This window comes from Tamandua tetradactyla, chromosome 8, assembly GCF_023851605.1.
Source record: "Tamandua tetradactyla isolate mTamTet1 chromosome 8, mTamTet1.pri, whole genome shotgun sequence".
Lineage (NCBI taxonomy): Eukaryota > Metazoa > Chordata > Mammalia > Pilosa > Myrmecophagidae > Tamandua > Tamandua tetradactyla.
In genome coordinates this window covers 57,795,413-57,820,354 of record NC_135334.1, presented here as the reverse complement: position 1 = coordinate 57,820,354, position 24,942 = coordinate 57,795,413, and the positions used below count along the sequence as shown (strand labels likewise).

General features: G+C 36.7%; 1 protein-coding gene across 1 annotated transcript in view; it reads left to right on the top strand.

Annotated features, from left to right (window-relative positions):
* Positions 1-24,942, top strand: part of CCDC81 (coiled-coil domain containing 81) — a 48,296-nt gene that overhangs the window by 5,694 nt on the left and 17,660 nt on the right. The window contains exons 3-8 of the mRNA XM_077113336.1: positions 1,192-1,348; positions 10,240-10,496; positions 12,532-12,611; positions 14,782-14,900; positions 16,058-16,181; positions 24,532-24,625. Of these exons, the coding sequence (XP_076969451.1) occupies positions 1,192-1,348; positions 10,240-10,496; positions 12,532-12,611; positions 14,782-14,900; positions 16,058-16,181; positions 24,532-24,625 (831 nt within the window). The remainder of the gene's footprint in view (positions 1-1,191; positions 1,349-10,239; positions 10,497-12,531; positions 12,612-14,781; positions 14,901-16,057; positions 16,182-24,531; positions 24,626-24,942) is intronic.

Here is a 24,942-nt window from a genome sequence, read left to right as displayed (position 1 = left end):
TCCTGGCATATGTGAAGGATGTAATGTTTCTTTCCTTGCTTCCTTACATGGGATGGATTTTAATTGGAATGTGAGAAGACAGTCAGTGATTAAAATATCAAGCTGCCAAAAATGAGAAACTGAGACCAGGGCTGGACTGTTTTCTCTTCCCAAGTCTTGGATTTGGGTACCACAGAACTGGACAGAGAGGGAGACACTGGGAGAGAGCTGAGAGATTATGAAATTTTATACCTACCCAGAGGTCCCAATGTGACAGTCCTTGGGCTGAATTCATCCTCCAAACTTATTTGGTCGAAGAATCTGAACTAGCTATTGCCACTTAAAATTGGGAGAATTTCTATAGAATTTTGGATATTTTGTCTGCCCTCTCTTGAAGAATCAGCAGATCTAACAACACAGGTCTTCCATTCCTACATTATTTTTGTTCTTTTTGTTTGTTTTTTCAATTCCTACATTGTGATACTTGGCTAGAGCTGATAGTAGGTTGACTCCCCCTTTAGATGGGGCATGCACTCTCCACCCACCATCTTCTCTACCTGCCTCCCTTCACTCCCTAACATTCTTTCCTAACTCTTGTAGGCATTTGTGTTTGTAGCCCTTAATGTAAGCTGTCTCTATGGAGACAGAAACCCAGAGAGCCAAAAGTATTTTCTTCTACCCTTCTGCTGAGATCACCACACTGCAGTATATGCTTGGATACTGGGTTGCCCGATTTTGTCAAAAACATAAAACCTAAAAGAGAAGACAAGAAAATGAAGATTCTCTTGTCCTCTTAAATTCCTTCCCTCTAATGGTAAATTATTAAAGTTGAAAATGGCACACAATTTAGGACATCAGTAATCTTACTTAGATATAGATTACTTATCATCCATACAAATTTTCTTAGTCCTCCACAGATTTTTAATGATATGTGGGGATAAGGGATCTGATTTGGTAAAGCACTATGGGTTGATATATTCTGATGGATTACATTTTACACTAAACATATTTATACTAAGCTAAATAAGTATAAACTTATTTACACTAAACTATTTGTAAACTTAGAATAATAAAATATTATAGCTGTTAGGGATTGCAGAAATCACTGAATTTTTAAAGGCCTAAACATCTCTTCTCGTCCCTTGGATAACTGTACTAAGAATTTTTTCTTTTTCACCCCCTCAATGAAGACTATTGTTGTTCTTTTTTCAGGGTGTTCATATTCCAGGACTTGGAACTTTCACTTTTATGAGACAAAAGCTTGAAGTGGGAAACAGCAAGTTTATTCTAATTCAGAGGCCTGTGTTTATCATGGCGGAGAAGTTAGTACAGACACATGGACTCAAACAAAACAAAGTATACACTCCTGGTAAATCATTTTAAGACTTAAGACTTTCCCAGAAGGTGACTGGCCTGGGGATGGAAATGAAAGGCAAAGCTTGCCTAATTGCTGCTTCATTTGTTTCTGATTTGAGGCTCTAAAGTTTTCACATACTACCTTTAGCAGAGGGTGGGAAGGCACTGCGGGAAAACAATGCAGTCTTCCAGGCCAAGTAAACCTTGAGGTAGAAACGCCCTGTGACTTCCAGGCAAATTTACATAAAAGCCTTTTCACAGAGTTGTACTGACTTTATGCATATTCAGATCCTAAGAAACTGAAAGCCACTGTGAGGAAGAAGAGAAAGTTAGAATCACTGGCTGGGACAATTACAGTCAGTATCAGGTGTGAAAAACATTACTAAATGTATAATTAAAGTTAGGAGTTTAATACTCCATAAACTATTGAGAAATACCTGTATATCTTTCGCACATCCAAAAACGTTCCTCCCTCTCTCCCTCCCTCCTTCCGTTCTTCCACAAATATTTACTGAGGGCCAACAGCGTGCAGGCCTTCTTCCAGGTGCTTTAGATACAGTGGTGAGCAAACAGACAGGCTCCCTGCCGCGGGAGGCTCACATTCCAGCTTTCGTGCACAGTCTTCACGACACCTGCCTTATATTAGAGTCCCTGGGCCGCTTACTTCCTGATTCCTGGCAGTGTTCTTTTCCACTTTCCTTATCTTCCCTCCTGCATCAGAATCACAACTGCATGGAAAGAGACAGCCTGTCCCCCATGCTAGCACGTGAAAAGGCTGTAACTTTCCTTTAAGTTTCCTGGAATTAAATTTTCTGAGTAAATTTCCGTCAGAAAAGGGATATGTTGGAAAATCAATACCAACTCACTACACTTTTAACTCATTAGGCATATATTCAGTATGATGGGTTTGATGGGAACTTTTCAGACATTTTCACCTAGAGTTTTATGACTGAGGAAGTATAATTCATAATAAAGCCAAGGTTTCCCGAAAAACATTTGTGCCTTAGAAGTAAGAGCTTATTTTCCATCTTAGATGTTGTACTGTAGCTCACAAAAGTAATTTAGGTGTACAATTATTTTTTACATGATGGGGAAATTTCACAAACATATATGACTAAAAAGATATAAATAAATAAATAAATAAAAATTTAAAAAATATGTATGACAATTATTTCATAAGGACAATTCTATCTACAGTCTAAGCCCAGGGTTATGATTCTTCATCATTAATTACTAGGCAGCTAGTCAAACGTTAACAGTTAACGCTCCTATGTGCCAGGTACTCTGCTAGCTTGTTTTCTCTTTTCTTTACCATTCTCTGTTTTACTTTATTTTCAAGTGTGATAATGGTTTTGGAATGTTTTTTTAAAAATATTTTTATGTAAGAAAACAGACAATACACTTCAAACCACCAAAAATCGTCCTTATTTAAAAAAATTTTTATTGCAGTAACATGTACAGCCTAAAAATTTCTATTTTAACTGATTTCAAGTACACAACTCTGTGGCATTACTTACATTTACAATACTGTACTACCATCACTGCCATTCACTACCAAAGCTTCCATTAGCATTAACTATTAAGTGTTAACCTCCAATTCCCACCTCCCCACCCCTAGTAAGCTGTAATCTACTTTCTGTCTCTATGAATTTGCATGTTCTAGTTATTTCATATTAGTGTAATAATATATTTGTCCTTTTGTGACTGGCTTATTTCATTCAACATGATGTCTTCAAGGTTCATCCATTTTGTATCATGATTCAGAACTTCATTCCTTTTTACAGCAGAATAATATTTCATCATATAGATACAGTACATTTTGTTTATCCATTCATACATTGATGGAGTTGCTTCCTCCTTGGTTGTTTTAAATAATGCTACTATGGACATTGATCTACAAATATCTGTTTGGGTCCCTGCTTTCAATTCTCTTGGGTATATAACTTGGGTATATAGGAGTGACATTGCCAGGTTATATGGTAATACTATACTTAACTATCTGAGGAACTACCAAACTGTCTTCCTCAGCAGCTGCACAATTCCATATTACCACCAGCAATGCGCAAAGGTTTCTATTTCTCTACATCCTTCTCAACACTTGTTATTTTCCTTTTTTTTTTCAATAATAGCTATTCTAATGTGTGTGAAGTGGTAACTCACTGTGGTTTGAATTTTCATTTCCTTAATGGATAATGTTTTTTGTTTTGATGTGCTTTTTTGCCATTTGTATATCTTCTTTGGAGAAATGTCTATTCAAGTCCTTTGCCCACTTTTATTTTAAATGCAGTTTTATTGAGATGTATTCACACACCACACAAACCATCCGAAGTATTCAATCACTGGCTCATAGTGTCATTACATAGTTGTGTATACAATCCCACAATCAACTTTAGAACATTTTCATTACTCCAGAAAATGCATAAAAATAAAACCAAATTTTCCCATATCCCTTACGCACCCCTCCTTATTACTGACTCATAGTATTGGTATGGTGCATTGGTTACTGTTGATAAGGGTATTAAAATATTACTGTTAACTATAGTCCATAGTTTATAATAGATACATTGTTTCTTATGCACCCCACTATTATAAGCTCCTTGTAATAGTGTCACCAGACACTATTACACCACTGGTGTCACATTTGTTCTGATTCATGAAAGAACTTTTTTGTAAATTTGTGCAGTTAATCACAGACATTGTTCACTGCAAGATTCACTGTATTATACATTCCCATGCTTTAACCTCCAGTTATCCTTCTGGTAATATACACAACTCTATTCTTGCCCTTTCCACCACATTCACTACCACTGTTCAGAACTGTTAATTATTCTCACAATAATAACCTTTTTCCACTTTTTAAATTGGGTTTTTTTTTTTTTTTTTTGGTTATTGAGTTTCAGAATTTCTTTATATATTCTGGATATTAAACCTACATCAATATATGGTTTCCAAATATTGTCTACCATTCTGTAGATTGTCTTTTCACTTTCTTGATAATGTCCTTTAATGCAGAAAAGTGTTTAATTTTGATGAAGTCCAGTTTATCTATCTGTTGTTTTGTTGCTTGTGCTTTTGGTATAAAGTCTAAGCATTCACTGCCAATTACAAGGACCTGAAAATATTTCTGTATGTCTTCTTCTATGGTTTTGAAAGTTTTAGCTCTTATATTTAGATCATTGATTTATTTCACATATAGTATGCAGTAGGGGTCTAATTGCATTCTTTTGCATGTATTATCCAGTTTTCTCGCACAATTTGTTGAAGAGACTATTCTTTCCCCATTGAGTGGACTTGGTACCTTGTCAAAAAAAAAAAAAAAAAGCAAAACAAAACAAACAGTTGGCTATAGATGTAGGATTTATTTCTGAACTCTCCATTCTATTCCATTACTCTATATGTCTGCCTTTGTGCCAGTACTACACTATTTTGTTTACTTTAGCTTTGTAATATATTTTGAAATTGGCAAGTGTGAGTCCTTCAATTTTGTTCATCTTTTTCAAGATGATTTTGGCTATTTGGAGCCCCTAGCTCTTCCATACAAATGTGGTGATTGGCTTTTCTATTTTTGTAAAGAAGGCTGTTAGAATTTTTATTAGGATTGTGTTGAAGTTATAAATCACTTTGAGTAGTATTGGCATCTTAACAGTATTAAGTCTTCCAATCCACGAGCACAGAATTTCCTCCCATCTATTTTGGTGTTTCTTAATTACTTTCAGCAATGTTCTATAGTTTTCCATGTACAAGCCCATACATCCTTGGTTAAATTTATTTCTAGATATTTTATTCTTTTAGTTGCTATTTTAAATGAAATTGACTTCTTGATTTTATTTTCAAATTGTCCATTACTAATGTAGAAACACCACTATTTTTTGAACGCTGCCACTTTGCTGAATTTGTTTATTAGCTTTGTTGTGGATATTTTGGGATTTTCTATATATAGGATTATGTCATATATGAATAGGGAAAGTTTTATTTTTTCCTTTCCAATTTGGATGCCTTTTATTTCTTTTTCTTGCCTAATTGCTCTGGCTAGCACAGCCAGTACAATGTTGACTAACAGTGGAGTAAATGAGCACTTGACCTATGCCTGGCTGTGGTTTTTAAGGACTAATAAGATATGATCCCTGCTTTTGAAGAGTTCAGTATCTTCATGGGAAATAAATACATAAGCAAATGATACAGCATGATTAAGTTCTATAAAAGTAGCATTGCTCAGGTACTGGATGAATGTCCAGAAGAGGATATGCCCATTTCTTCTTAGGGAGGTTTAGAAAGATGACATGCCTTTAAGGATGATAGGACTTAGCTAAACAGAGAAGCCGTGGGAAGATCTTTCAGGAACAGCATGAATAAAATCAAGGATAAGGAAAAGAGTAAAGCCTGTAAAGGGAAAACTGGACAGTTAATTCTTATAACCATGGATATTGATTGTGGGAATGAGGGAAGTAAGTAAAAAATGCTAGGTAGGAATCAAGTTGAATGGGAAGAACTTTAGAATTCATTTTGTAGGCACTGAGGAGGCAGTGAAAGATTTGAGTAGGGAATTAGTTGAATTGTTCCAGTTTTTAGTTTAGGGAGACAGTTCTTTCCATTACAGTAGTTTGGTAAAAAATAGGAAGAGTCTGAATGAAGGCAGTGACAATTAGGAGGGACATCCAGGAGCCATTTCAGATGTAGGATTGATGGGGTTCAGCAAGAATGTATTTTGCTGTCCTAGATTTCATAGTTGGAGAACAAATGAATGCTCATGTTGTGAACTACCATGGGGAATGAAAGTGAGAGAATAAAATATATTAAAAAATAAATATATAATATATAAAATATAAAAAATAATGCATATATATGTAAATGGGGGTTAAATAATGAGTTTACTTTTGGAGATGTTGAATTTGAGATTCTTGTAAGGATATCTAGATAGAGGTGATTCCAGAGTTTAGCTGGGGAGTGGAGAATAGCGACCATGATTTGACAGTTACCAGCATATTGCTATTGAAACCGTTAAAATGGATAAGGTTATTCAACGAGATGAAATAAAGTAAGAAGAAGGATCAGACAAAGACAGAATCACAGAATCCTATGAAAAAGCCATATCTTATAAGATGCCAGAGAAGGAGGGAAGCCAACAAAGGAGACTGAGAAGGAGAACCAAGACTGGAGCCATGGATACAAGAGATAAGAGAGGGCACAGTTGACAAAAGGTACAGAGAAGTCACAAGAGATAAGATCTGCAAAGTGTCCATTGGCTTGTCCATCATGAGATGGTGGGATTCTTACTGAGATGAGTAGATGACAGATTGCCAAGGGGCAATGGGTGTATGAAAGGGAGGAGGTAAAGACAGGGAATATAGCCTTTTCTCTTAAGAAATTTATTTAAAACATGAAGTGGAGGGAGGTGGTTAAGTTATACAGGACACAATGGATTGATATAGACCAGATTGTATCTTCTCAAACCGCTAAACCTTGTCATGTAGCAATATTGGACATTTGAAAGACTATCAATCTCTGCTTGCTGAATGAATGTTTAGAATGTTCTTATCTCCTCTCTGCCCTGTTCGGTGGACTGGGTTTATTCACATTGACCTTTTCTATTTATCCCTTTTCTGATTTGTGGATCTTGCATAGCTCCTGAATCTGTTCTAGTCAAATAGCTTATTTCAAGCAATATATAGTTGTATTCCTTTGCAATGTTGTTCATGGACTCAGAGAAGAAAAGTATTCTGCAGTCATCCATTATTTTTATTTATTTATTTATTTATTTATTAAACTTAACCACATATAAATACAAACATTCTTACCATATGATCATTCCATTCTTGATATATAATCAATAACTCACAATATCATCACATAGTTGTATATTCATCATCATGATCATTTCTTAGAACATTTGCATCAATTCAGAAAAAGAAATGAAAAGAAAACAGAAAAAAATTCACATATACCATACCCCTTACCTCTCCCTTTCATTGATCACTAGCATTTCAATCTACTAAATTTATTTTAACATTTGTTCCCCCATTATTTATTTATTTTTAATCCATATGTGTTCTAGTTTGCTAGCTGCTGGAATGCAATATACCAGAAATGGAATGGCTTTTAATAAAAGAGGGAATTTAACGAGTTGTTAGTTTACAATTCTAAGGCTGAGAAAATGTCCCAATTAAAACAAGTCTATAGAAATGTCCAATCAGAGGCATCCATTCAGGGAAAGATACCTTGGTTCAAGAAGGCTGATGAAGTCCAGGGTTTTTCTCGCAAGTGAAAAGGCACATGGCGAACACAGTCAGGGCTTCTCTCTCAGCTGGAAGGGCACATGGCAAACATGGCGTCATCTGCTAGCTTTCTCTCCTGGCTTCCTGTTTCATGAAGCTCCCTAGGAGGCATTTTCCTTCTTCATCACCAAAGGTTGCCGGCTTGTGGACTCTCTGCTTCGTGGTGCGGCAGCATTCTCTGCTTTCTCTGAATCTCTTCTTCATTTTCCAAAATGTTTACTCTTTTATAGGATTCCAGAAACTTATCAAGACCCACCCAAATGGGTGGAGACATGTCATCACCTAATCCAGTTTAACAACTGCTCTTGATTAAATCACATCTTCAGGGAGATGATCTGATTAACAGTTTCAAACATACGATACTAAATAGGGATTAGAAGGAGCAGCTGCTTTTGCAAAATGGGATTAGGATTAAAACATGGCTTTTCCTCTCTCTCCAGCCAACACAATAAGCAGTCTCACCACCCTACCCCTCTCTATGTGCGACATGACTCCCAGGGGTGTGGACCTTCCTGGCAACGTGGGACAAAGATCTTGGAATGAGCAGAGACTCAGCATCAAGGGATTGAGAAAAACCCTAGAATGAGCTGAGATTTAGCATCAAGGGATTGAGAAAACCTTCTCGACCAAAAGGGGGAAGAGGGAAATGAGACAAAGTGTCAATGGCTGAGAGATTCCAAACAGAGTCGAGAGGTTATCCTGGAGGTTATTCTTATGCATCAAGTAGATATCATCTTGTTATTCAATATGTAATGGAGAGGCTGGAGGGAACTGCCTGAAAATGTGGAGCTGTGTTCCAGTAGCCATGTTTCTTGAGGATGATTGACTAATGATACAGCTGTCACAATGTGACTGTGTGATTGTGAAAACCATGTGTCTAATGCTCCTTTTATCTACCTTGTCAACAAAGGAGTAGAACATATGGAATAAAAATAAATAATGGGGGAACAAATGCTAAAATAAATTTAGTTTGAAATGCTAGTGATCAATGAAAGTGAGGGGTAAGAGGTATGGTAGGTATAATCTTTTTTTTTCTTTCCTGTGTTCATTTTATTTCTTTTTCTATTGTCTTTTTATTTCTTTTTCTGAATTAATGCAAATGTTCTAAGAAATGATGAATATGCAACTAGGTGATGATATTGTGAATTACTGATTATGTATGTTGTTTTATTTTGTTTCTTTATTTTTTAATTAACAAATAAATTTAAAAACAAAACAAAACAAAACAAAAAGCATGGCTTTTCTAGGGTCCATACATCATTTCAAACCAGCACAATATGTTTTACTTATCTGTTGATAAGGTAGATAAAAGGAGCATCAGACACAAGGTTTTCACAATCACATAGACACATTGTAAAAGCTGTGTCATTATACAATCATCTTCAAGAAACATGACTATTGGAACGCAGCTCTACATTTTCAGGTAGTTCCCTCCAGCCTCTCCATTACACCTTAACTAAAAAGGTGATGTCTATATAATGCGTAGGAATAACCTCCAGGATAACCTCTTGACTCTGTTTGGAATCTCTCAGCTATTGACACTTTATTTCGCTCTTCCCCTTTTGGTCGAGAAGGTTTTCTCAATCCCTTGATGCTGAGTCCCAGCTCATTCTAGAATTTCTGTCCCACGTTGCCAGGAAGGTCCACACCCCTGGACCAGTCATGTCCCACATAGAGTAGGGAAGGGCAGTGAGTTTGCTTGTCGTGTTGGCTGAGAGAGAGAGGCCACATCTGAGCAACAAGAGAGGTTCTCTGGGGGTGACTCTTAGGCCCAATCTTAAGTAGGCTTAGCCTGTCCTTTGAAGGAATAAGTTTCTTATGAACAAACCCCAAGATTGGAGCTCAGCCTATTGCTTTAGTTACTTCCACTGCATGTGAGAATATCAAGAATACTCTACTTGGGGAAGTTGAATTTTCCCCCTTTCTCATCATTCCCCCAAGGGAACTTTGCAAATACTTTTTTATTCACTGTTCAAATCATTCTGGATTTATCGGGGCATCACTCTGGACAAACCTACAAAATCTCATGCCCTACGCAAGGTTCCATGTACTATGGTATTCAATTAAGCTCTCCACATACGTGGGAAAAGTATTCTGCAAGTGTATTCCTTCTTATACTCCTTTATAAGACCCAGGTTCATTTAAAATTAACTTCTAGTGAAGAAGACTATGCTTTCCAAACATTTAACCTTTGTAGATATTTATAATTGTTTAAAAATGGTACGATAACTGGAGGAGATACACACGTATTGCTTCAGTATGCCTTTAAAGATAATGGGGCTGAAAATTTCTGAAGACCCTCTGTTGAAGAGACATAGTTATTACCATGTCTCCAAGAGAAAATCAGAAAGCTTAGAGAGTGTTGCTTTGGAAGTTAGTAGTTCTTATTTTGAGCATAATACATTATATTTTTAGGGAAAATTATATTAACTAATAACTAATATCTGTTAATAAGTTGTGCTATTTTTCTGCAGTGATAGATAAGGTTACACTGGATATAGTTAAAGGCATCACATGGACGATTCTATTTTTGAGTGTTAAGTGGGAATCAGGTAATTATTTGAGTGTTTATAATCTGTTCTTATGGTAAATCTCTACTTTCTTTTCCCTACCCTGTTTTTTTCTTCTCTAGGTGATATCCCAATTGTTCCACTTAATTTTGTCATGATATCCCTGGAGGGTCCATTTAACAGGGATACAGTGGAAGGATGTGTGAAGGAGACATTGCTTTTTTTATCACGATCCATTTCCATCAAACAAAATGTGGAATTTACATTCAAAAGAATTGGGGTCCTCATGATCAGAGACAGCAAAGTGAAGATGCGATTTTATAAGGACTTTCTTTCTGCCATGGATGGAAGTGGGGCTTTGGTGAAAGCCCTGGCAAATGTAAATTAATACTTTCCTTCTCCTAACCCCTCTTCCAAACTGCAGCTCTGAATCATCTATAGGTGTGACAACACTAAGAAAAACTCAAGTTTACTTTTACAAATTTTAAATGACAGCTTCCCCAAGTGCATGAAAGTGTTTGTTTACAGATGGTTCATAGTAGTTCTTTGACAAAAAGGCTAGTAGGAGGAAAAAGGAAATTTAAACTAAGTTTTGAGTCAGTGCCATCTGAAGAATATATAAATGTCAATAGAAATGCTAATTCTGAGCATTTTATATTTGTATTTTATATATTAACAAGTTCTTCCATATATATTATTTCATTTGATTCTTAAAACATTATAAAATCAGCATTACTATCATTCATGTCAATTTTTTTAGTTCCCGGAGGCATAGCTCAGGAACATTAGTTTCCCAGAGTATTACAAATGAGAGAAGTAGGGACTCAGGGGTTACGTGGAAAGCCTGAGGTCAGACTGCTAAGTAGTAGACCAAGGAATTCAAGCCCAGACTTCTTAACCACACATTTTTTTTCTGTTTCTGCTAGTATGTTTTAATGAAAATCTCTAAGAAAATCTAATTCTAGTCATAGACACACACATTTAATTTTTAATTTGCCGTGTAATGAGTGGAAGAACTTTCACAATTGACACCATCCTTATTAACCATTAATTAGTTGGTCTGGACTTGAACGACCTTTATGATAAGTTGGTCATAGTAGAGTTTAAGGGGGCAAAAAAAGATTGAATATTAATACTCTGGGAAATTAATATGCCTAAGCTATACCTCTGGGAACTAAGAAAGCTGAATTTGGTTACCATGTAGTGTTATATAATCTTGTGTCCCATAAGGCAAACACCTGACTTTTAAAGGAAAAGGGTATGAATATAGTCAAATTCTATCCATTTCTCCTTTCCTGGAGCTCCGGTTGGGGATCTAGGAGACGGAGGTGTGTATAATGAGGCTCCTGGTGTTTTCTGTGCAATCTGGTATCCCAGAGGATTGCTAAAAGGGATGCCGGTCCTGTGTGTGGAAAGTGGAAACACACGAAGGCATAATCTTCTTCTTTCCATGAAAACACAGCGAAGATTTACAAAACCAGGAAGCAAGGCCAAAGTGGCTGGCTCATCTCTAACCCTCAGGGATTCTGCTGAACTTTGTAGTTTCCCTGTGTTTAAAAGAGAAGCTAGCATTTACTTGGCCTGCTGCATTCTAAGTAATAACCTTTAAGTAGCATTTTCCAAAAGAATTTTTCCTGAGAGATCATCTATGAAAAAAGGATTTGGAGGCCAAAGAAAAGTGAGAACTGCTGCACATATCACCCTCATGGACAGAGGTACAAAGCACTTCAGTATGCTAAAGGATCTGAGAAGTTCAGCTTTAAAGTAGCCTGTTTAACTGCCTATATGCATTTAATCATGGAACCTTATGTTAATCTAATACTCATTAATACCTCACTGATGTTTATAAAATACATTTTGAGAAACTGCTGTAAAGTGGTAAGAGTATAATTTAAAACATTATATGTTTTAAAGGAATTCCCTTTAAAACATTTGTAAAGCCATATAAGAAATTCCAAAATAATAATTTACATATATTAATGTGATTATTAATGTGATTAATCACATATAATAATGTGATATTATATCAGTTCCATTTTTTACTATGTGCTAGCCACTTACATACAGTACCTGATAAATCCTATGAATTAGATCCTATTATTATGCCCACACAGCTAGGGCCTAAGGCCATATAGATAGTGGGGGTGTGAACATGAATCCACTTGACTCCAAATCCCTTCTCATAACTACCCAATTATTTGACTCGAGAGTAGAATTAGTCAGCTTGCCCTTTTCCTGATAGTTTCTATACATCTGGACCTCTTCAAAATATATAAAAGAAGCTGTCAAATCTGAAGGCAACTTCCAATGAGGAAATGCTTGAGAGAAGGCAGTTATCAATGGAATTATCTGTGACTCCCCAGGGCTACTACTTACACATCCATGTGTAATCCCTCTGTGTCTCTGTCCTATAGAGGCCAGGCACTGTGGATTCAGTGTTGTCTAGCAGAGAAGACCTTTGGAAGCGGCCCAGCAGTGTACTTGCATTTCCAAGGTGAGTATTTCTCTCTATGGGTTCCTCCAGGCATTAGCTCTCCTTGCTGATCTGTTAATTTAATTGGATGCTGTTGGCTCAGTGGCAGAATTCTTTTTTTTTTTTTTTTTTTACATGGGCAGGCACCAGGAATCGAACCTGGGTCCTCGGGCTTGGCAGGCAAGCATTCTTGCCTGCTGAGCCACCGTGGCCCCCCCAGTGGCAGAATTCTTGCCTGCCATGTTGGAGACCAAGGTTCGATTCTCGATGCTAAAAAAAATTAGTGTTAATTGGACTCTGTTTCTCAACTTTTTTGGTTCATCCTCCTTTTAGTACATTTTTTTTTTTTACCCTCTAAATCAACCAGGGGGAAAGAATTTATTGCATGCACTTTCTATAGTTGAATTAAAAAGCAATGGATATTTTGGATATTCATTTTTAAACTACTCTTGGCTTCTAGGAAATTCAGGTACTCTCTCCTATGAACCTTAGTCCCTGCAGTCCCTGCAGTAGTAGTAAAATTCCTTTCATTTGCTGGACTTTTCCTATCTTTCCACTTTGTTTCACTATTTTTGCAGTCCAGTCTATGTCCTGTTTGAAACTTGATTCTTCCCTCTGAAGAGGTTAGACAGACAAAGTAGGAGAAGGGAACAGACTTTACTCTGAACCCTTCTTTCATAGAATGATGGAATTGTGTGAGAGTAGAACAGAGCACAGCAGAAGTAACTGGTGGTGCTGCTGACGATGATGATGATGATGATGATGATGATAGTAGCAATATTATATTGTAATACTAATATCTTTCATTTATGGAGCACTTACTAGTTGCCATGTACTTTTAAGCACTTTCTCAATATTATTGTATTTAATCTTCACTATAACTCTATATGTATTATGATTTTCTCCACTTTATAGAGATTTAAAATTAATTTTAATTCACTATAATTATTTTTTAATGAGTGTGGTAACATAGTGCAGTATTAAGAACACTGGAATAGGAGTCAGGTGACATGGGTTTTATTTCCAGCTCGGCCATCACTTATTCATTGCATGCTCTTAATTATGTTCTTAATCTTAATTGCTGTGCCAATTAACTGCTGTGCATTTCAGGTGGAAGAAGTTTGGGGAATAACAACTAATTTCCCATAGTATTATTTTCTCATATTTTTTTGGACTGTGACATGCTGTTTTTGTTTGTTTGGGTTAACCCCCTCCTGGAAGAAATGTGACACATATCTCACTCAGCAAAATCAGTGTTAAAGCTAGAGTAAGTTTTAGATTACAGATGAAATGTTCACACAACTAATGAATGACCAAGCCAGAAATAAAACTATGTCTCTTAGCTATTCTAGTGTTCATTCCATTGTACCATGTTGCCTTACTCAATAAAAAAGAAACCAGTGAAATTCAAAATAATTTTTTTAAATTATATTTTGGAGGGCAAATTTGACTTATCCCCTTTGACATATTTTCATTTAAGTACTCCAGGAGGAAGTAATTGCAGTGAGTCAAGGAACAGAGATGTAGGAACCTAGAAATTAGACAGCTTAGATGTGGGCATACAACAACCATTGCAGGTACTTTATTTTTGTGAAGTTTGGTCCTTGAATTTATGTGATACCTCTGCTTCCCCCCACCAACTTCAGCCCAGCACTCTGAATCTCTAACTCTACACAACTACCAATGGAACAATCCCCTCCGCCCTCCCCACCAATTTTATTTTTGCTGGGCTTTTTCTTTTGCCTGAGAAGAGGAAGGAGAGGTAGGGAAGAGGAGAAGGGAGAAGGGAAATGGCTATTTTTAGACATTCTGTGAATCCTTACCTATAGGCTATCCCAAAACCACCTTTCACTGTGTCACCCAAGCATCTGCTTATAGAATTAGAAAAGGAATAGAAAAATCAAACTGAAACTAAAACAAAAATCCTAAATCTAGGCTTTCAAAGCAATTTCTCTACAGAGAAGCTGCTTTTGAGACAACAATATAGAGGAGGAAGGTCTTGGTCAGCTTCCAAACTTAGCCTCAAAGAGAGTGAATCCATGATATTTAGCAAATCAAGGAACTTCCTGCTTTAAGGGTAGGGGGCTTCTTTAAAAATCACCAAAGTGGTTGTGTTGCTTCATGGACTTGAAAGTTCATAATCACTTGTTCAGGTCTGGCACAGTAGACATACATCTTGGCTTGTTCTTAGGATTGAGATCAAGGAGATGGAGAACAAACCACCCCTGGAGACCATTGTAGAAGAAGATGAAGAGAATAGAGAAAGGAAGAGCAAATTAAAAGACCAGTCAGACAAAGGAGGCATCAGAGGTAGGCCAGTAGTTTCTGGGGATAGTCTGTCACCCTTTACTGCCCAGCCATACTGCTTAGCAACTCCTAAGCTCAAAATAAAGTTAGATTCATGAATAGTAACTATTATTTTTTTCTAACAAATATCCTCTATTCCTGGAATCCTATTTTTCACTTTAGTCACTCAACTTTTAGATTCTTTGATTCTCAGATTCTTAGCCTATGATCTCTTTGCTGTCTCTCCAAAGAGGGGTCAAAACTCAGATGCCTACAGGGTCCAGGCGGGTAACATATATGAGTGAAATGGGCTGGATGACAATAGGTAGTGCAGGAGACTACGGTGAAGTGGAGAGAGCACATCCTTTCATGAGGAGCTGCCATTATGCTAGCACATTGGTTCTCAAACGTTAGGTCTCTAGACCCCATTATGCTGTTAAAGATTTTGGAGTACCCCTAAGGGCTTTTGTTTTTGGCAGTTATATCTATTAAAATTACATATAAGCTTTTAGCCTCCTATTCATGTGTTCTTGTCTTTCTAGCCTCATCTGCCACTATTCTCTACACAAATTCCTTTTTTGGGCAAAATTGTTTATTCATGTTCTTCTAACATCCTTTACTCTTCCCTGACTCCATGCTTTGTTTACTCTTTTTCCCCTCCCTGGGATAACCTTCCTTTTCTTTCAGTCTATTCTAATCTTACTTACCTTTTGGTCATGTTTTCACATCTTGCTTCCTCCAGGAAAACTCTCATTGTTGCATTCTAAAGTGGCTTCTCTCTTCTCTGAACATGTCAAACACTTGAAGCTTGTACCAGTCATTTGAGATTTAGACATTTTGCATCCTTGTCCTGAGTCACCGCACTTAGCACTGTCAGCCTATAATAAGACATCCACAAGTGGGAGCACTTCACTATTATTATTTATATTTTATTTTTCCCTCCAACTATGCATATAAAAGGCTGATAGGGTGCCTACTACAGGGCTTTGATCATAAAAAGTGTACAGCAAAAACAGATTTTAAACCACTTAGGGCAAGGAATAATCACTTACAGATAAGAGAGTGTATCTTCTGTGAACAAATTTTCCTTGTAAAATTAGAGTTAATTTATCTGTGTTGAATAGAAACTACCTATTTAAAATTGAAATGAAACCTGTTTCCATTCAATCTTTAATCTACAGAGATCTCATCACCCAAGAGACTTCAAGATGAACAAGCTCTCTCTCCTGCCAAAGTTACAGGCATTAATTTGCTGGACAAGATTGAGCAGAGTGGGGGTAGTGGAAGGAATATGATCCCTGAAAGGTAATGGAAAAAAAAATAGGCATTTTTTTTTCTGTTCCATGTTACTAAATATATCTTGGAGTCATTTCTTATTGCAGTGAGTTTAAATACTTGTTCATTCATTCATTTACCAATCTTCCTGAGGGCATTCTGTGTCTTAGTGATGGTGATAATAGAACGACCACACATAGAATGGCTCATAATCTAGTGGAAGAGCCAGACATACATAGAGCCAGAAATTATGATTCAGTGGGATAAATGCAATGACAGAGATGGAAACAAAATAGTACAGAGGAGAGAACATCAATCTTTCTCTGAAGATTTGGGAAGACCTCCCTTGTAGCTTTCTGAGTACTTGCAAATTACAGTGAAATTTCAGAGATGAGACTTGAGCTTATTTTTCATGCCTTTGATACACATTGCCAATTACTTATTGTCTTAGTTTGTGAGGGCTGCTATGACAAATATCTCACACTGGTTGGTTTAAACAATGGGCATTTATTATCTGACAGTTTTGGAGGCTAGAAGTCCAATGTCAAGGTATTTCTGTGCCATACTTTCTTCTGGAGCCTGTAGCATGCTGGCATTGGCTTACTGTGGTTTGGCCCAACCGCTAAACTATCAGGGACCCTCTACTCCTCAGCTTCTCACTGCTTGCTAGACGACACTGCCGCACGCAGAAAAGGGGCTCGAGCCGGGGGTCTGGGTCCAAGGGGCGCGCGCAGGAGACCTCGCTGTGGGTCTAAAGGACTGGAGGCCGAGTCAATTAAGGCATGAAGCGAGGTAGCTTTATTGTTGGTAGACGCTTATGCCAGGGCCGCCAGAAGCTAAAGACCATGAGGCTTGACGAGCCCTGGATTATATAGTTTGAGGAGAGGTGGAGTTAGGGCGTGGCCTCCAGGGGAGGGTAGCCAATCACACAGGGAGGACGGATGAGTGACTGTGACCATAGAGATGCTGTTCCTGAGTGTACCCGTAGCAGAGGATGTTGGGTAGGTGGAGGACTAAGGAGAAGGCCAATACGGTTAGAGAGACAAGGCTGCATGATCACTAGTCGCTGGTGAGGCTTGTAATTCAGAGGCTTAGAAGAACCGGACGTGCCAAAATGACGAGGGAGGGAGAGAAAGAGACTAAGCCACCAGGCCAAGAATAAAATTATGCCACAGCTTACCAGCAATCCTTGGGGATTCTTTGGCTTGTAGATGCATCTCCAGCTCTGTCACATGGCAGTTTCTCTCTTCTGTTCTGGCTTTTGCTTCTGTTCAGTCATCTGTGTCTCTGTCTAGATTTTCCGTCCTTATAAGGATTCCAATCATATGGATTAAGGCCTGCCCTGCTTCAATTTGGCCTCATCCAAATAGGGTCTTCAAAGGTCCTATTTACAAATGAATTCACACCCACAGGAGTAGGTCTTTCTAGCTTGAACATGTCTTTCTCAGGGACCTGATTCAATTTATTGTGCTTAACCTCAGGAAAGTTGTACCAAATTACCTTCCACTTAGTAATAATGTGAGAGATTCCTGACTTCTCTATAACCTTGTCAGTACTGGACATTGTACTTTTAAATATTTATCTATCATAATAGGTGAAATGTGAAATGAAATATCTCATTATTGTTTTATTTTACATTTATTTTTAAATGTTTTGTAGCCATTTAAAGTTCTTTTGTAATTTCTTGTGTGTACTCTGTCCTTTTTCCACTGGGAGGATTATTTATTCTTAGTCATCTGCAAGAAAACTTTATGGCCCATAGCTATGACTAGTTTTCTGGTGTATATGTTTTAAATATTTTTCTAGTTTTTTTCTTTTCTTTTTAATTTTATTTAGCCATTTGTTTCACAGAGTTTAAAAATGTATGCTGTCCAATTTACCAATCTGAGTTTTCAAACACTGTGTATTAGGGTATAATGACAATACTACATTTTCATTTTGAAAAAATATTCTGGTAGAAGAGTAAAGAATGATATGGAGGGGCAGGGTATAATGCTGTGAGGTTTTGTATAAGATTTATTTTAAAAAAGGGTAGATTTTCACAAATTGAATATAATTGGTGTAGAGGAAAGATAATAAAGAGTATGCATCTAAGATCAGATGGAGAAAGAGCTTTGGATTTGGTTGATATTTAGGAAGTAGCAGCAACAAGGTTTGTGATGGTTTAGTTGAGGACATTTAAGTAAAAGGGAGAAGTCAAAGATGACCCCCAGATTTGATTTGAGAAACTGGGGGATGATGGTACTTACTCAAAATCGGGACCAGTGGAGGTGGTCTGGCTGGTGGTGAAGAGCACAGATAGTGGTTGGTGAGTCTATGAATGTTTCATTCTTTTTGAGAGAGAACAAGATTCATTTTTCATAAATGAATGAATTGGAGCATAGTATCCAGAAATATAACACATTCATTACTGCTGCCTCATGCCAATTGCATCTGACAGGTTATTTAAATATCAGGAGCAATCAATGCCCCCATTCTCTCCACACACACACTTTGAGGCTTAAGAGAAATAGTTATTAAAAAAAAAGAATTCTAGTTCCAACAACATGGTGGTCAAAATAGTCAGAAAAATGGTCCTGTTTAAAACATTTTGAAATGCCAAATAAGTACAACAAAATTTTTTTAAGTGTAAGCTAAACTCTGAAGAAGATGAAGGATATCTCCAGAGGTCCAAAAGAAAGAGAAACCTATAACCTCAATGGTAAACTAACATTTGCCAATACCAAACTTGACATTTGACTATGAAGGCCTGATCTGGCGGGAAGAGACAAGGCTTTAGACCATCACAGCTTGGAGTACTGAATTTGAAACCCAGCATATATTGGGATATATAAAGAATTATATTCTCACTGTAAGGGTATGTGAGAAAAAAGAAATTCCATCCGTTGAAGGTAGGCTACAAGGAAACTTAGCTGTCTTAGTCTTGGCTCCAAATGGGAAAAAAGTCTCTCCTGAGAATTCATAATCATAGGCTTGCCTTCACTTATTTGAAGGTTCAAAGAACTCTATCTGCTGCATCGTCCAGAAAACCTTAAACTAGGGTGTTAAATGGTCCAAGACTGAAAGTCCCAAAGTTATCTGGAAGAGGGAAAAGGAAATGTTTCTCTAGGACAGGGGTTGGTCAGCTAGGCCTGTGAGCCAAATCTGGCCAACCACCTTTTTTTGTAAATAAATTTTATTGGAACATAGCTACTCCCATTCATTTGTATGGGAGACCATGTAGCCCTCAAAACTTAAAATGTTCACTATCTGGCTTTTAAATAAGAATTTGCTGACCCTTGCTCTAAAGGAACTCATTCTCAATCTAGGTTTTTATGACTCCTCACAGGTTAAGAAGGGCTAAATAAAAGGTCACAGTATAAAATTACAGGACCACGTGGAAACAAACACATAATAAGAGCAATCAGAAACAAAAATACAGACTATAACATAATGTTTAAAGTGTTTTAAGGAATAAAATGGAATGGAAATGATGAGCAAGGAACAAGAAATTACAAAAAATGACCAGTGACAAGATATACAAATGGCCAATAAGCACATGAAAAGATGCTCAACATTATTAGCCATCAGGAAAATGCAGATCAAAACCATGATGAGAAACCATTTCATACACATTAGAATGGCTGTGATGATAATTAAAACAACAACAACAACAAAAAAAAACCCTGGAAAATAACTAATGTTGGAGAGGATATGGAGAAATAGTAAGACTTAGTCATTGTTGGTGGCAATGTAAAATGGTGCAACCACTCTGGACGACGGTCTGATGATTCCTCAGAAAGCTAAGCATAGAACTGTCATATGACCTGGCAATCCCTCCACTGGATATATGCCCAAAAGAACTGAATGAAGAGACTTGAACAGATATTTACACACTAGTGTTCATAGAAGTGGTATTCACAATTCCCAAAAGATGTAGGTGACTGAACTGTCCATCAATCAATGAATGATAAATAAAATTCAATTTCTATGTATTACATACAATATTATTCAGTCATGAAAAAGAATGAAGTCCTGATACATGCGACAACATGGATGAACCTTGAAGACATCATGTTGAGTGAAATAAACTAGACACGAAAGGACCGATATTGTATGGTCTCATTGATTTGAAGCAATTAGAATAAGCAAAGTCATAGAGTCAGAATCTAGAATATCAGTTACCAGGGTATGGGGTAGGGATAGGAAATGGAAAATGTAGGCTCAGAATATACACAATTTCTATTTGGAATGATGGACATATTTTGGTAATGGATGGTGGGTGATTGTAACCTAAATTGTGAACTTAATTAGAAATTTTGAAATATATATGTATATTTATATATATATACGAATATGATTTAAAGGAGGAAATGTTAGATTGTATTTTTAAAAAAGTGACCAGTGAGGTCAGGAGCTTAAGAGCATTTTGTATTTTGAAATTGCAGCGTTTAGTCCATTGGTTATTTTTATTTAGTTATTTATTTTTGGCTTTTGAAAAGGGGAATTTAATAAGATGCTAGTTTACAGTTCTAAGGCTGAGAAAATGTCCCAATTAAAGCAAGTCTATAAAAATGTCCAAATTAAGGCATCCAGGGAAAGGTACCTTGGTTCAAGAAGGCCGATGAGGTTCAGGGTTTCTGTCTCAACTGGAGGAGCACGTGGTGAACATGGTGATGCCTATTAGCTTTCTCTCCAGTCCTCTTGCTTCATGATGCTCTGCAGGGGGTGTTTTCCTTCTTCATCTCCAAAGGTTGCTGGCTGGTAAACTCTCTGCTTCTTGTGGCTATGTCATTCTCTATTGGTTATTTTTAAAGTTTCCAAATGAATGGAGATTTGGGGGCCACTTTCTTACTCTGTATTTTGGTTCACTTACTATCAATTGTAAACTTTATAATTTTGGAGGCTTCCTTTGTGGCTTCTTTGGGTTCTTGTAATTGTTCCATGTCTACTTGAAGAGAATGTGCATTATTCCTTGGATGCAAATTTCTGTATGTCTTTGTTAAATTTTTTCCTGAGGTAGATGTTTAAAATCTTAATGATGATGTATTTCTCAGTTTCTCCCTATACTTATGTCAATTGTTTTTTAAACAATATGTTGAATGCCATACAAATCCATGACTGTTTTATAATATATATAAATACTACAATAATAATTATACCACGATAGTTTACATTATATATTATAATTTTATATTATTATATTTATATGTTATATGCAAATATAAATATGTGGTTTATTTATTTTATCATTTGAAAATCTTCCTTGTCTTTACTAAAAGCTTTTGTCTTAAATTCTGCCTTATCTGATATTAACAGTGCAATACCAGCATACTTTTGGTTAGTATTTACCTGGGATATCCTTTTTATGCCATTTATTTTTCATCTTTTTTAAAAATGTGTCTCTTGTAAACAATTTATATTTGAATTCAATTCAATCTAGATTTACCTTTCCACTGTAATTACTGTATATTTGGACCTATTATTACTAGCTTATTTTTCATTTTCTATTTACTTTGTTTTCTATTTTCTGTTGGATTGATCAAGTTTCTTTATCATGCTTTGATTTCCCTCCAAACACTACCCTTCACAAGCTTTTGTCTTTTTGTTGCCTAAAATGTTGTTCCAGTTTGCTTTTTAAATATATTCAAAAGTTATTTGTATTATTTTATGATCAATACTTATTTAGAGTTCCCAAAATGTTTTGCCAATATTTTTTTTGCCTATTGTTGCCTCTTAATTGCTGCCATCCATTCTGTGTTGATTTTTCTTCTTTGTAAAGAATATCCTATAGAGGTTCTTTTGGTGAGGTTCCCTGTCTCCTAAATACTCTTAGTCTTTGATTGCTTAAGATATTCTTATTATGCTGTGACTCATTGTTCTGGTTTGAAAGGAAGTATGCCCCCTAGAAAATCCATGTTTTAACCAAAATCCCATTTCATAAAGGTAGAATAATCCCTGTTCAGTACTGTATGTTTGAAACTGTGATTGGATCATCTCCCTGGATGATGCGATGTAGTCAAGAGTGGTTGTTAAACTGGATTAGGTGACGACATGTCTCCACCCATTTGGGTGGGTCTTGATTGGTTTACTGGAGTCCTATAAAAGAGGAAACATTTTGGAGAAAGATTCAGAGACAGCAGAGCAGAACGACATAGCCATGAGAAGCTGAAGTCCACCAGCCAGCGGCCCTGGAGATGAAGAAGGGAAATGCCTCCCGGGGAGCTTCATGAAACAGGAAGTCAGGAGAGGATAGCAGATGATGCCATGATTGCCATATGTCCTTCCAGATGAGAGAGGAACCCTGAGCCTGTTTTCCATGTGCCCTTCCAGCTGAGAGAGAAAAGTTGAATGTCGCTGGCCTTCTTGAACCAAGGTATCTTTCCCCAGATGCCTTAAATTGGACATTTCTATAGACTTGTCTAATTGGGAAATCTCCTCAGCCTTAGAACTATAAACTAGTAACTCATTAAATTACCCTTTTAAAAGCCATTCCATTTCTGGTGTATTGCATTCCTGCAGCTAGCAAACTAGAACACTCATGAATCTTGATTCTTGGTTCATATTTTCCCTTAGCACTTTAAACATATTTTCCATTTTCTTCTGGCAACTGATAGTCCTGATGAGACTTCTGAGTTAATCTGGTTGCCTTATAGTTTTTAAGATTCTTTCTTCATTCTTGATATTCTACATTTTTACTGTTCTTAGGAGTCATAACTTTCTGTCATCCACTATCTCATATAATATCGTTCTTTTCTGTTTCCTTTATTGTATAATTCAGCACTCCTAATACATGTATATTTGAGTTTTTAAATTTGTCCTCTATGTCTCAGCTTCATTTTCATGTCTTCTTCCTTTTGTCTCTGTGTTGCTTTCTAGGTGATATCTTCAGTTTTGCTTTCAAATTCATTCATAGTAACATCTGGACAATTCTACTATTAATTCTCTTTATTGAGTTTAAAAAATCATATAGTATATATTTTATTATTATATGGTTTTTAAATTGAGTACTCTTATTTCAAGTATACTAGTTCTTTACCTCTGAGAATTTTTAATGTACTTGCTTGAAGTTCTTGTTTTTCTGATTGCTTTATTATCTTTATTACTTTGGGTGTGAATTCTCTCTTTTGTTGGATCTGCAGCAAAACTGTAAATGCTACAGTTTTGCTTTGAAACTTCATTTTGTGTAGAACTTTTCCTGTGTGTACCTTTTCTTGTTGTGTGGTTTTCGTGTCTAGATTATATAGCTAGAAATCCTGGTATAAATTAATATTTCAGAGCTCTTCCTTGGATCACTTGTGTGATTCGGGAAACCATATCCACACCTTGTGTGGTCTTGGTCTCTGACAAGGGGCCAGAAATAGTGTGAAGCCTCAATCAGGGGATTGTGGCTGGAAACATACTCCTTGTCAGTGGCATAAAGAAGCAAAAGCACCTGTGTGCAATCAGAAAATTCTGTCAAATCCATGTTCAACATATATCCAGAGTCCAGCCACTTCTTACCAACCCATTGCCACCACCTTTGTCCAAGCCACCGTCTCTCTCTCCTGACTTATTGGCATAGTCTCCTAATTGTTCTTCCTGCTTTGACCATTGTCTCCATTCAGTTTACTCTCAACAATGCAGCCTAAGTGATCCTGCTAAATATGTAAGTTAGTTGAGTTCATCCTCTGTCCAATGGCTTTCATCTCAGGATAAAAGCCAATGTCATTTCCATGGCCTGTAAGATCCTGCATGATCTCTGTCCTCTCTCCTTTTTTTCTGTTCTAGCTCATTTCCTTATAGCCTCATTGCACACACAACTGTACTCTCACTTCAAGGATTTGGCACTTGTTCACTTTTCCTGGAATGCCTATTCCATATTCTACGTTTACTCAAATGAGAACTTCCCTGGCCACTCCATTTAAGATTTAACACCCCATTTCCCAGGCACTGCATGCTGTTTATCACCACATAATGGACTATAGAGGACACTTGTTTGTCTTGTTTATTGACCTCTCTCCCCATCGGAATGTGAATTCCATCCAGGCAGGAATTTTTTTCCTGCTTTAGTCTTCACTACATTGTCCATGCCTAGCATAGTGCATATGGTAAGCACTCAAGATGTTTTTGTGGAATGACTAAATTAATTATATCCCTATTTCACGAGTTGGTAACAGAGATTTTGCAAGATCATATGGCTTGTCCAATGTTAGTCAGCTTCGTAGCAACAAAGCTGGGATTCAAACCCAGGTGTATCTGACACAAAGCACCGATTCGTAACCTCTATGCATACAGGTGTTCTGAAGAAAATCATTGAGATATTTCTCTTTCTCTCATATTTATATTTGTCTCTAAGATTATAATCACTCCAGAGATGAGACTACACTAAATATTAACTAATGTTGTATTGTTTTTATAGCACATCACCTCCAGGTTGCCTGAAAAATGACAATGAAATGAAGTCTAAAATTTCTCCAGCTCCTGCTTGCCAGGATCATAATAAGGCAGGACAGGTATAGTGTCCTCAAACAAACAAAACCCAATCAGAATCTTTCTCTGATTTCTTTTTCTCAAAGAGAGTTCTAGGAATCCCTCCTTCTAATTATAATATATGGGTAAGGCTCAAGTATTCAGGACCCAAAACTGAGGCATGATAAATCTGTAAGTCAAGATCTACTAACAAAAATAGAATCAGGAAATTGCTTTCTAATTTTCAATTACTATAACCATTTCTGATCAAGTGAGAGTTCAATAAAACCCTTTTGAATTTTTGTGAGACCCACTCTGCAAAATGTTGTTTGGCTATTTGTATCTAAGTTATATCCTTTTA